Source organism: Dermacentor silvarum, chromosome 1 (assembly GCF_013339745.2).
Source record: "Dermacentor silvarum isolate Dsil-2018 chromosome 1, BIME_Dsil_1.4, whole genome shotgun sequence".
Lineage (NCBI taxonomy): Eukaryota > Metazoa > Arthropoda > Arachnida > Ixodida > Ixodidae > Dermacentor > Dermacentor silvarum.
The window spans coordinates 172033551-172047867 of record NC_051154.1 but is presented as its reverse complement, the minus strand read 5'-3'; the positions used below and the strand labels follow the sequence as shown (position 1 = coordinate 172047867).

General features: G+C 43.0%; 1 protein-coding gene across 2 annotated transcripts in view; it reads left to right on the top strand.

The window, feature by feature from the left end:
* Positions 1 to 13175, top strand: part of LOC119436394 (wings apart-like protein homolog) — a 134048-nt gene extending 120873 nt beyond the window's left edge. Inside the window, exons 17-19 of one of the 2 annotated variants that reach the window (XR_007464048.1) lie at positions 188 to 283; positions 8691 to 12165; positions 12326 to 13175. Coding sequence is in view for 1 of the 2 variants with exons in the window: in XM_037703233.2 (XP_037559161.1) it covers positions 188 to 283; positions 8691 to 8756 (162 nt within the window). In the remaining variant the exon portion in view is untranslated. Of the gene's footprint in view, positions 1 to 187; positions 284 to 8690 lie in introns of both variants that reach the window. The other variant, XM_037703233.2, reaches the window with a different exon arrangement.
* The last annotated feature ends 1142 nt before the right edge of the window (positions 13176 to 14317 follow it).

The following is a 14317-nucleotide window of genomic DNA, read 5'->3' as shown; positions in this document are numbered from 1 at the left end:
ATTCCACTCTACGGTATTCATAATTTTCAATATTGAGTGCTGAATTAACGAAGCTTCAACTGTATTATTAGGGGCTTGAACCTGTAATTGTGTGCCCATGCATGGTATGAACATGTAATCGTGCCATGCACATGTTACAAGTGAGTATAGAGCTGTTTATTAACATTATTGATGTTCATATTTGCAGGATCTTGCCGAAAAATTGCGGCAGTACACACCGGAGGGCAAGTTTGATCCATTGGTCGATGCACTTAAGAAATTTCATAATTTTATCAATCTGACGGTAAGTATTGCTTAATCTGAAAACTAGCACATTAGTGTCAAGCCTTGTTGTCTTTCGAAAAGCAGAGATCTTAAATTTGTTGTTACGGCTACACTAATTTAGCCCACTGCTATGCGACACAGCATATGCTCCTCTGTGATCAGGAGATTTTCGCTGCACAAAAGTATAGTGAAATCCCAGTGATTCGAAATCTCCTAGTTCGAATTGATAGATAACTCGAACTGATTGGTTGGCCCCCGCATGGTCAAATGTAATGGAATACAGAAAAACTGCCACAAACTTAGAACTGCTAAAAATGCTCTACGGTTATTTCGAACAATGTTTTGGTCTCGCGAACTATTTTTCAAACAAACCTGATCATCTAAGGACAAATCCCTGCCTCTCCTGTGTACAGTAGACTTCCATTAATTTGACTCTGGTTAATTTGATTTTTCAGCTAATTCGGTCCTGACCGGAAGTCCCAACCGGCGCCCATGCATTTCTATGCACCCAAACTTTCGTTATTTCAATCCTAAAATTTGCCTTCACCAGATAATTGGAACTTGAACAGTCAGCACGCACGTGCCTTACCCCTATGGCGACCCCAATAGTAGCCCCTTTAATGGTAGGGTCTGTCTTGGCGGAGCTTAGGCTACAAGGAATGCATTGAACACACTTCATCTCCTGTCGAAAACGCCTATTTTCGGCTTGCCCTATAAAGATTTTCAAGCTATAACTGTAGCTCACAATGTCTGATCATGGTACTTACCCGTCTCTAACGCACACCTTGCATCTGAAGTTGTCTCTAAAGGCATTGTTTGTATGTCTAAAGAAAAGGCCTTCTCTTTTATTGAAAACTTTTTGCAAAATTTTTCTGCAAATTCTACATCTTGAGCATTCTGTTCACCTACATCTTGTACTGTATTTATTCGAATGTTAAGTAAGGTTTTTTTCTTGCAAAAATCTTTTGCCTCGAAGTCACTGCCCGTCGTATATGCAAGGCTGATGGTTTCAGTTAGTGTTTCAATATGGTGACAGGGGTGCCATATTTATTAGTATTTATACTGGTGTTACACAGGCACTTTTGAGCGCCCGATTGGAATTGAACTTAAGAATCGCGATTGACTCCTTTGTGTGAGCTCACGAAATGAAACCAATCTTGATCTAGAAATCCTATCCTGCCCTGTCTTGACTGCAATCAAAAGTGTCCGTGTGACACCGGTATTAGACGTAAACGCAAATTGTAACAACCTTGGCCAGTGAGGTAGTATTTGTCATCACATCAGTACAAAGGGAACGTCTTTGATCACTGTTGCCATGAACGAGCGAGCGAGAGAACAAATATGGTGGCAAAGTATAGTATGGTTAAATGACTTTCATGCAGTTTTGTATTCATCTGTCATCATATCTGGGCTGAACGTGTTACGTAATAACTTCATAGTTGCATTTGATAAGGAATTTTGAAATCAATGAGCAATATACAATTGACATCCGTAAATTCGACCGTGACAGGACTGACAAAATTGATCAAATTATTCAGTGGGTTGAATTGAACAAGATGCAGAAAAAACGTCAACACACACCGCTGATTCATTTGGCAGTATTTGCTCAAATTTAACACACCTCCAACACAATCGCGCACCCACTTTCTATGTATCCAAAGTCGAATAACACACCCGATTTTTTAGAATGGCGGCTGGTTCCCTAAAGTCAGGTTCCCTGCAGTTTTAAAGTCAGCTTTGCCGCATGATTTTTAAAGTCTGCTTTGCCGCAATACAGCCATATTATGCAATAAAGCGTATGAATACCACGAAGGCGGTTCTGGTTTTGTATTCGGCAATTTTCAGCCCAATTTTCTTGAAAAGGCGCCTGTTAGAATTGGGTAAATACCGTAGTATTGTGCTTTCGACAGGAGATGACTGTAGTATTCAAAGCACTCACTGTCCCCTAAGCTCAGCCGAGACAGATGCTGCCACTAAAGGGGTCGTTATTGGGGTCACGCGTGTGCGCGTGGACCGGCGATTGCCAATTTTAGATTCGAAATAAATGTTTCGGCCCATAGAAATGCATGGGTGGCAGCCGGGACCTTCGGTCCGGATCGAATTAACTGGAGTCGAAAATGAAAGTCTACTGTATAATGTACAAGGGGTCTACAAGCAGAAATTTCCAAGTGAACTTCAGCAACATCCTACTCCTCCTTCTCATCATTTGCGTCAACGTCCGAGATGTTTTCGAATGTCATTTTTTCCTGGAGCTTGTCCACACATTTTATGCTCACATAGTGAGGTTTCTTGTAAAAGAATGTACAGTGAAACACGTTACGACGAACACCACATTAACAAACTTTTCTGCAATCCCCGGCTGACTGCTTATAGTTTCAATGTAAAAATTAAGGGCGTGCGGATACTGAATAGTAGATTTTTTATCGAATATCAGAAAATTTAGCACAAACTTTTATGCTTCCAAATTTTATGCAAGAAACAGTGCTGCACATGCCCAGGAAATTACCCTGCAAGAATCTTGCTAGCTATCAGTAATTTAGGTACCTATGAATTGAGATGCATAGTATGCTCTCCTCTTATTAAAGGGACCACCAAATTAGTATGCCAGCGCTAAAAACAACTCAGTTCGTATACGAAGGTCTGGGAAATATTTTTTAGCCATAGAATGTCTGTCAAATAGAAAGTGCTTTTTCCCTCTGAAGCTGAAGAAGTAGTGAAATACCAATGGGGTTTTCAGTTGAATAGTGGGCCATACTGTGCCTAATGGCAATCTTTTATTGCTTAGAAAGTATTGCTCCAGTTTTCTTCCAGAAAGCAGGAGGGTTTTTCCATCTTTAGGGCAGGTGGTTTCTGTGGGTTATCATCAGCTTGTTACGAGGCCAATCTGCATGACACACAAAAGCGGCGAGTGTGCATCACATCACTCAGCACGACTCCTCATTGTCATTGGCGCCACACGCGTCGAACACGGTCGGTGCCCTCAAATCGGGAGGCCCACGGCAAGTTTGCGCGATGTCCCCTCCCCCTGCCTTTTTTTTTTCTTCTTAATCCTCGTCTACCTGCCATCTGTCTAAATGCGTCTGCAGGCCAAGTGAGCATGATTGATCATGTTTGGCTCTGGTGCATCATATTTTAGCGTCGCTTACCAGCTCAGTCTCATTACGCAATACGACAACGAGCTGGTGCATGCAGAGCTGGTGGCCTCCACCAGCTCTGCGTGCATCTGCGTCTCATGCCGCAACGATCCTTGCCAAGTGAATGTTTAAGGCCCAACCACCAGGGGGAAATCTTCGACGGATTTTCGGCGTCGGTGCCAACCGGCATCACACGGCAGCGGCCGATGGCATTGAGAACAATGCGCCAGTTCACGATCGCTCGGCGCCCCAAGACTGAGCATGCCAGACTGCAGCGCCGACGGTGGAAGTGGCAGTAGAAGCAAGAGGCAAACAAACTATGGCCTCCGTGATGGCGCGACGCGCCATGTGAGCAAGCTTGGAGGCCATTTACAAAGCGAGCTTCCGGCATTGCCGTCCGCAAGTGCCTAGTCCACGTCCTAAGCAGCGAGCGATCGTGCTCGCACGTACGGGCTCCAGCTATTGTAAATGGTACAGTTTTGTACGGTATCATAGATGATGATGTACTCTTTCCAGACAGAGACATGCGAGGAATGCTGGAGTGCACACTTAATGTGGCAAATACCTTGTGATAGCCAATCAATAGCTAATTGGTAATCGACAAATAATCAATAAATTCTGGGAAATGCTGTGAATGACTTGGTAGTGCTTAGCCTAGCCCTAATACATGGCCAATACCTTGCGATAGCCAATCATTAGCTAATCGATAATTGATCAATAATCAATAAATTCCAGGAAATGCTGGGGATGACTTGGTAGTGCTTAGCCTAGCCCAAAAGCCAGGACTAGCTAGATGCCCATCAGCTCCGCTGTCTCTTTAGCAATGGGCCTCTGGTTCAAGCTACGCAAATTTATTTTCTCACATTTTTTCCCAAAATGTTTGAACGAGGTTCTGCTGTACATTCATGTTAGGGCAGGGTTCATACACCTCCTTGAAATCCTTGAAAATCCTTGAATTTGGAAAAGGACATTCAAGGGCCCTTATAACTGCTTGAAAATAAATGTGCGCCTTGAGTTCCTTGAAAACAGAGGTTGGGGGTGACTTCTGAACATTGAAAGTAACAAACTCCGCATAAAGGCTATGCCAGGAACACTGTCTATCGGGAAACAATCCTAGTATTTTTTTTTTTAGAATGTTGCTAAACGATTGCAATGTGGTGTATACACAGCCACTGACAACAGGCTTGTTTAAATTGCCGCTGCCATCGTGGAGCTACACAAGGCTAGATCAAGTGAACAAGCCATGCCACCATTCGGTTGTTTTGCTAGTTTGGTCACACCACAGCCATCATGGCTCTGTGTTTGAGCCATACATAGGCTCTAGAAATGCCTGCCGGAAAGTAAGTTTCAGCAATTCGGTTTTAAGGAGGCACATGGGTCCTGGAGACAAAAAATTCAGTAAAAATTTAGCAATCATTTTTATTATTTTTTCTAATCCCCATACCAGGGCGCACCTGCTGGCAGCTCAGAACTAGCTCAGAATGACACGCCGTTGAGGAAGAAAACACTGTATTTGTCCAATTAAATGTTCAGTTTTGCCCATGAAAGTGCTGACGTGGCCCATTTTGTGTCATTTGCCATTCCAAAACCATCTATCATAGCCAGGCCATCTCAGTCTTGTTTGAAAGAGCATGTTCGCCGCTTGCTTTCCTGCCAAAACAAGCCTTCAATGCTGCTTCTGAAGAAAACTACCTGGTATTGTAGCATAAAATGCCATTTTTGCACACACTGTAATTTTTTGCATTTTTCTCAAAGAATGATTTTTCCAACAGCACTGTGTCACTGTTACTCATTCAATCCTCTTGATTTCTTTTTTGCCGGAATGCTAGAGAGTCAGAGTGTGCACAAAAGCTATGATAGGGTGTTTTAGGACACTGCAAAATTTGAAATATTGGAGGAATCACTAATAAAAATTCACATTTGCAAAGTTGCAACTCTAAAAATTTCATAACTTCAGCTAAAATACAGATATAAACACTAAAATGCAAACTTGCACTCTTTGAACATTCAGGAAGATACCTGCTTAATTTTAGCTCTTAGTGCAGTAAATTTTTTGCAAGTCACATCCCAAATTTATAACACATAAATAATTGGAACATATTTTTCTTGGACTGACTTGGGAAAAACTAACTGCATATTTGTAATCAGCACACAAGGTTGAATATTACCTGAAAATTGTGTCTAGGTTAATAACAAAAGTGTTTTTATCCGGGACCCATGTCGCCCCTTAACACAAGTATATTTGGCTGTAGTGTCTTTGGACACTGCTATCATGCCTAAAGGTGATTGACATCATTACAATGGGAAAGTCAACTTCGAAAAGCCACCTGAAGAGCTTGAAGTGTGTGTCAAACTCAGCAGGTGCTTTGCAGGCTTTGCTTTGTACTGGTGTTGTAAACATATCGTCGACGCTGCATGGAACCGTATCTGGTTACTGACTTTTAAATTCAACAACATGAGAATTTTCTCTCGTCGTAATTTGTTTTAATGCGATAGCGGTTAGATGTTTTAATGCGATAGCACTCCAGGCACATTTCCGCCGTTGGCATCGGCGTCGCAGTGAAGTTCCGTATAAAGTACAAATGCGATAACATCGTGGCCGCGCGCCATATCTGCGAGTGAAAGCGTGCTAGGGTGAGCCGGCAATGGTGGCTCGGCCTCGCGCGATCGAGGGAGGAAGGCGGGGAGGAAGCACGCCATCTTCCATTGCGCAAGGTACCGAGGGAAGGGAGGAGGAGGGGGTCTACTCCGGCATTGGCTGCATATGGCGCGACCAAGCGCGGCCTTATCTTGAAAGGGATCTGCGATGGGGACAGAGTGCGCCGAGTGCTGATAGTTTCGTGTGCGCTGTGTTCGCACCGCCTAGTTCGCGTTGAAGCGAGATGCAGCACGAAGGTTAATTCGCACATTGCTGCTGCCGCGCTTCCTCACGCCAGCGAGTGCCCCCCAGTCATTGAGTGATATGTGTTCATGTTTGCTTGAGCGCGCGTGACACCATGCTTGCTAATTTATTTAGTAAGCGAATGTTCGCAAGTTCGCACGTCCGATAAAACTATTATCCTTACTTCGTATATAGCTGTCTAATTGCTATTGTAATCGATGCTTCGCCTTTGAGGCGAAACTGCGACTTATTTTATGATTGGCCGATAAATCAGAATATTTTGTTGCCCCTTCCGTGTTAAAAAAATCTGTCAGAGATTGTACTTATTTGTAGGGGTGTGCAGCTACTCGAATATCACCGAATGGAATCAAATACGGCAGGTTAGAATAATTCGATTCGTGAATTGAATATCTACTATTCGATTTTTCAAATGTTCTATGTATTCGGTGCCGAGATCCACACAGTTCCACATGTCGCGTGTGCCGCGGAGCCCCTCGTGCTCGATGCTGCCCAAGCAAGCATTTCACTCCATTTCCGGCGCAAAAAGAGCACCAAGCACGCCATGGATGGTCTGCCTCGGCTGACACGGTAGCAGACTTTGTTACTGCGAACGCTCCCCGATGTCGACCTGATGTGTGGATCGCACACGCAGCGCCCGAACGCCGCAATTTGCAGAACGGTGCAGCGTTGGCCGGGTCCACCTCTGGCGGTACAAGGTTCGTCCTGGTCGACAGGACCCATCGAAATGACAACGCGACGCAGACAGAGGGAATGGCAGCAAAACCGGCGCGTATTTCATCGAGCATGTGCAAAGATCGGGCTGATTAGCCGCTGATAGGCACGCAGATCATGTTGGATACGCGGTGACTATCTTCACGCCGTTTCAGCAACCGTCAATATAAACCGCGCGCGTGTTTTCGGGACTGATCAATGATGAACCACCCGTACGCACATATTAGCGGCAAGCATTCCGCGACGGCTTGTGGTCCATTACCACTAATTTTATTCGCAGCCACACTGCCTAGGCCGGCCACTAGGCCTAATCAGCGCTGCTTCTCCGGTGTCGCCGTCTCAAGTTACTGTTTGGTGCGGAATCGACGCAGATCTAGTCGCAGCAGCCGTGCGGCACGCGGAAAGCCAACGAACCGTTTCGCTAACGAAAACGAGTACAAGGGATGGCAACAAAGTTGCTCACGGCTGCCGTCATTGCGAGACACCTTATGGCGGCCTCTCGTTCCCGACGCTGTTTGTAGACGCACATCTGTTCCTTCTTGTAGCTTCGAGCAACCCGTTGCAAGACTAGCTTTGAAGTTACACGGCGGGCACGAAGGTGTTGCATTTGCGCGGACGGCGGATGAACGTGGGGAGAGGGGGGAGCGAGCGTCGCGCAAACTAGGCGTCACCCTCCAGATTTCAGAGTCTTTGACCGGTGGCAAATCGCGCCGAACGTGACAATGAAACGGTGCGGACGGTTCCTGATTTTTACCATAAGTGCCGGCTAAGCACGGAGGTGATGCACGGTCCGTTCGTGTGCTGTGCAGATTGGCCTTACGATAACCCACCTGCCGTAAAGTTGACATAGCCTTCCTGTATTTTGGAGAAAAACTGGAAAGCGAAACTTTCTATGCAATAAATAAAAGATTGCCGCAAAAACACACATCCACCAAACTGGTAATCTTTTTTTTTTTTTTTTTTAGTACAACAGAACAGCACCAATTGATTAGTTTCCAAGGGAAAAGAGCACTTGATTCTATTCAGAACAAATTATATCGATAAATATTTTTTACGCCTTCATACCCTAGAACTGAGCTGTAATCAGTGCTGGCATACTATTTTGGTGTTCCCTTTCATAAGAGTAGACCATATTGCATATTTTTATTTCTGTGTACCGTAAGTTAGTGATAGCTTGTTAAATTCTTGTTATGCTATTTTAAGAAACTCCCGAGAATGTGCAGCATCATATTTTCTTCCAGAAAACTTGTAAGCATTAAATTTTGTGAAAGATATTGTAATATTCGATATTGGATTCAAAATCCACTATTTGGTATTCACACATGCCTACTTATTTGCATAAAAGGTCAAATTTCATTGTAACATAATTTCAATATTACAAAGTAAAGTGCCGATTTTACCGACTTTGTTATATTAAGATTTAACTGTACTTTCCACGTTCCTTAATATTCATATGCAAGGGCTGGCTACTGTGTTTTGAATAGGCTTTCATCCGTTTTGAGTGCTCTACGCAGCAGGTATAGCTTAGCTATACTTGCTACCAAGAACTTATGCCAAGTGGACATTAGCATAGCTTAATGTCCACTTGGCATAAGTTCTCACCTGCAGTAAAAATATGCCTAATATGTGCTTTTGTAAAGATATTTGATGTATTGATGTGGCCTTTTATTTTTTTGCAGGGTGTGCTTGGAAATAGAGCCACAAAAAGCATGCAGTGTGTCATCAAAGTCCTTGAAGACAGCTGATCATCCAAGGCCAGGCACTTTGACCCCTTTTCAAGCTTGCCTACCTTGCCTTTGGAACCTATTCTATCAAGGCAGTCAAGTTGGATTCCATGACAACTTCCACTCACTGGCATGTGTGCGTGCTAATTGTAAAGGCCATTTCCTTGACCCCCCCTTTCTTTTTTCTTAATTCTGTATATATGTGACATGTTTCTCCATCATCTTTTTCCCTTAACTTTTTCTGTTTTCATTGGAAAGGTTATTCATTGACATGCTTTATTACATAAGGTTGAGGGAAGACTGGCTTTATTGACAACACAGTTCAAGGAATTTTGAGCAGGCCAAGTTTTTTTTTTTTTTTAGTTGCGAAGAATGTTCAACAACCTGTTCTACTTTGGAGAACACTTAATAATTGACAAGACTTCATGTAACCACAAGTGCATACATCAAACAGCAATGTACTGTGTGTTTTATTGTTCTTTTAGTGACTGTTGTATTTTAGTCACTATTGTCACCAGGTGATATAGCTTATTTAAGGATTTTTGAAACATTGTTTCAGCTTCTTATTACTTTTCAACATGTCTTTCACTCCTCCTGGAGACCTTTTTCTTGTTCTTTATTGAGGTCTCTGTCATCTCTACAGTGCAATTCATTTATAAGGATATTCACAAAACCCCGACATCTGGTCATTGTAGCTCGTTATTATATTTTCACTGGCCTTAAATCCGCTATCCAGTAATGTTAAACAGGGCCCGAAGAGTTGGCACATAAAGGCAGGGTGCTGCATCATAAGGTTGTGTGTGTCAGCTCTGCCTCATCTGCACAGATGTGCATCTGCACAAGTGAGGCCACACAGTTTGGTTTGCCAACACATCAGGTCCTAATCAGGTGTATAAGTACGGTCCACTGTTTAAGGGAACACTCCAGTGTGCAGCTCCCATTTTGCGTGCACTCCAGCTGCAAGTGCTAGCTGAAGCAATGTCAATGTATTGAACAGGGCTTGTAGAAAGGTACCAATGCCACCAACCACTAGTCGCCTCACCGGCTGCAAAGCTGGACAATTCCACACATGCCAGGGGGTAAATTTAGCATGTGCTGTACATATGCGTTCCCTTTAACAGTGGACTGCAATGTACATTGTAGTAGTTGACCATGCGTCCACACTAGGCTAGAACACCCTATATTAAAGCCCACCTACAGTTGCATTGCAAATTGTTGCGTTGTAATCAGGATGTCGAACAGGAAGAAAATATTGGGTTGGTTCAGGTTTGGGTTCAAGCTGCTTCAATTTCGTTCTGATTTGGGAAAATTAAAATCTATACCACTTCATGGACTAGTGTAATGCGGTGCACGCAGGCTACCATTGAATCGCCTCTGTGTGCAAGTTTTTACCTGGAAGAATTGGAGGGGATTTTACTGGCATGGTGGGGGACAGGGCTTGATTTTTTACATTTTTCCAAGCATGAAAATTAAATTTTACATAGCTGCAGCAGACATGAACATAAAAAAATTGAATAGTTCTGAATAAATTAATGTGCGATTTTGTTTCTTGCATTAATAAAAAAATTGCAAGTTTGCAAATACACACTGCAGGCAATAATCAAGCAACCTTGTGGTGGTGACTAACTACATAGACCAGATGCAGAATGAAATAAACTGATAACTCATTTCAACCATTATTTATACTGATGGATGACAACAAGAGTGGTGCACCTCGTTTCATATGCATTGCAGCCTCTATCTGGCACAGCTGAGTGTGAGACTGCAAGGTACCTTACTTTTTGACACAGCATCTGTCCTGACTCATGTATACAAACCGCATTACAAGTCATAGCAGGCTGCTAATGACGCGGGCAGAGTACTGAAGGAAAGCTGTTTTGATTAGCCTAATGCATTTGTATCCACGCCACCAAATATGCTTGAACTACTGGAAACCGTTATTATTATTTATTTGGGTTCAGGCCCATTTCATAAATATTGGTTGTGGTTCAGGTTAGTTATGGTCAAAATTTCAGTTTGAGTACAGTTTTTATGTAAGATTCAGTTCGACACCCTGATTATAATGTGTTTTTTAATAACACCCTTGATCAGACGGCCCTGGAGTTGTGCCAAAGCGAGTATTATGCGCAATGCCCCACTGTGGAACATAACAAAGGTGGGTTGTGGTGAACAACTGCATTTTTGCATATTTGCATATTTTGCGCCCAGTGCACATGATGCAGGCAAAATAAATTAGGCTATGAAGGTAGTAATGAAGGCTCTGACAGCGCCGCTACATCACGGTAATTGCAGGGCCACAATGTAAGTGGTTCTTGGAATTGCTCCTTGTGTCATAAAAAGCTTGTAAACAGCAGCATTGCTCATACCCCATATGTTGGAGTTTCCAGCTACTACCTCTACAAGTACACCAACTTTTGGTTACCATTTGCATACCTGCCAACTCTGGCGAATTTTCTGTAAAGTTTACAAATTTGGGCTCCTACGATTTTAAAACTGTTGCATCAAGTTTTATGAAAGTTTGCAAAAAAAAAAAAAGTTTGGCTTGCCAGCCTCTGACCATACCCTTGGAAGGCTTTGCTGTTCCAAGTTTCCTGCTGCTTGTGTGCTGCCTTTAAAGGTAAATCACCATTATTAAAAGGCATTTGTGTCCCTCAACAAAAGGTTTGTGCTTAGGGAAAACGTTTTTAAATATGTGCTTGCCACCCCCGACCTTTTCTCCGGTGCCGTGACATAGAGCGGCAACTAATAACTGCTTTGGTTGGGTCCACCCCACTCGGGTAAGGATGTCTGGTGCAGTTGATCAAGGATGCTATTAAAAGCCCACAGTTCCCCGTGATTGTAATCATGGTTGCATTATATTTACACACTACATTACTTTTTGTGTAAAGTCGCTACAGAAGTTGATTCTGCTACAGTGGCTGATTCATATAAGTGATGTGTATGTGCGTATCACTATAACTGGACTGCACTGTACTTAATTTCTCTTGAGGTTATCTTGTGAAGTGCTCCCTTTATAGCATAGTTACATTCACAGCATGAAATTTTGCTTTGGCTTGATGGGCATCCTTTTTATTTGTTTATTTATTTTTGGCCCATTTTTTTTGGGGGGGGGGGGGTTTGAGGAAGTCAACCAGGATTGGAGGGTTTTGCACAAACTTCAATTTTCAAAGTGGAGGGTGCTTTTGAACACATGTTTTAGCTAGTATTATGCTGGTGTGTTGGTTTTCTTAAGATGGGGACTATAAGATTATGGACTTTTTGCCCACCACATTTTTTTTTATGTGCAATGAGAGATGGAGGCAGCTATGCTTGCTTTGGTTTAAAGCTGCACATAAGCAGATTTAGTCTTGTGTATGTGTTGAATTGGCTTAGCAAAATGAAATATTTGGGCATTGGTGTTATATGTGCAGCCAGCCTTTCCCATTCTACAGTTTTTCTCTTGAATTTTTTTTTCAACCACCTGTTGGGGAGTCCTTGCCCATTTTGCCGAGGGGGAACCAAGGGCTGGAAAGAATGCTTACATGTATGTATAGGTACTGGTGTAGGACACATCGGTGTTACATGTGCAGCTGGCCTTTCCCATTCTACAGTTTTTCTCTTGGAATTTTTTTTCAACCACCTGTTGGGGAGCCCTTGCCAATTTTGCCGAGGGGGAACCAAGGGCTGGAAAGAATGCTTACATGTATGTATAGGTACTGGTGTAGGACACATCGGTGTTACATGTGCAGCCGGCCCTTCCCATTCTACAGTTTTTCTCTTGAATTTTTTTTCAACCACCTGTTGGGGAGCCCTTGCCAATTTTGCCGAGGGGGAACCAAGGGCTAGAAAGAATGCTTGCATGTATAGGTACTGGTGTAGGACACATCTGTGGTATTGTGGAAGCACTCAGGCCTTTCCTTGCCGTTGTAGAGGGATGCGTGGAAATGAGTGGCATATGGTATGCATGATTTTTGTGCTTTGTGTGTTCGTGTGTCTGTCAGAGCAGTGTACCCTAGACTGATCAGCAACATGGCTGACAGAGTAAAGCCAGATTCCGGGTTCAGCACTTTTTTTTTTTTTTCATAGCTGGATCATCAACCTGCCTATGAATTGGGCACAGTGTGTACATACTACCATTGTTTCACCGCCACCACCGCCACCCACCACCACATTTAAAAAAAAAAGTTTTGTTTACATGTCTTTGTTTACAAGGCTATTTATTGACTCTCGAGATATTCTGGTTCGTTGTGCTTTGTGGCTGTTTCATTTTCTTTGTGGGCACCATGTTAATTATGAAGTTGTACAAAGTTCATACGTTCAATGGACGTATGCTGCACGTGCTTCCCCATTTCATCTTCTTGTGTTTAATAAGGATGTGGTATTTGTATCAGAATATTTATTTACAGGACAAAAACAACCAATGTTCTGAAAAATGGAGTCAATAAATTTTATGAAAATAAGGATTTTTCTTTATTTTAATTATGAGAGACATCCATCTTGTGGATGTAAGTAGGCTGCTGCTAATATGTATATAAACATTCTATTGTAGCATCCACATGCTAGGTTCAGTTTGCTACGTTAATAATGTGTTGAAATAAATACCAATGTAGGTCGAATTTCCAGCACTAAAACACCCCTAGGGATCAAAAACCAATTGATATGTGACTTGTTTTCTTTCAAACGACCTTAGAATAAGATTTTTCCCTCACTGCTGCTTTGTTTTCACTCTCGACTTCACAACAAGGTCGCATTTTCTGGCTCGTATCATTCACTAAAGCTTTTCTTTACCTGCCTGGTCTGTCTGGAAAAACTTTAATACCATTGTTGTATGTGCACCCCATTGTCAGAAAAGCAAGCTGCTGCAGACATGTATGCTGATTTTGCTGCCTGTTAGCAACAAAGATTTAACAGACTAGGCAAGCAATGATGCCAAATGTAAAGTTGAATGATACACACGCAAAAAATGTTTGCCTTGTTAGAAGAATAATTCATCACAACGTACTGCTGCTGTATGGACTTGTGTAATAGCCGCACCCTTTTCCACAGTTTTGTTTATACTAAAGTCAGTGTGCAGTATTACACAAGTTTGTAGGTTAAACGACTTCCAACAAGTCTTGCCACTTTTACCACACATTCAGCACTCTGGTTTCATATTTGCACAACACATCATCAATCATTGGCAGACTCGCAAATGAGAGCGCTTGCCAAGCAGGTAGTATAGTAATCCAGTAATTGAGACCTAATGTTGAATGCCCTGCCTCATGAAACCTGTACGAGACAACTCATCTCCCTCTATTTGGGTTACGCCGAATTCTGTACAGTAGGCTTCCGTTAATTCGACTCAAGGCGGCTGCGTATGGTGCGGACGCGCAGGCCCTATCTTGAAAGCTATGTAGAGAATCTAGGCGTGCCTAGGGCCAATAGCTTTGTGTGCGCCGTGTTCTTGCCGCTTAGTTTGCGTTGAAGCGAGTGGCAGCACGAAAGTCAATTCGCTCGCTGCTGCTACTGCGCTTCCGCACGCCAGCGTTTTGACAGCGAGTGTCCACGGTCATCAAGTGAGATGTGTTCATGTTTGCCTGTGCGTGCGTAGCACCATGCTTGTT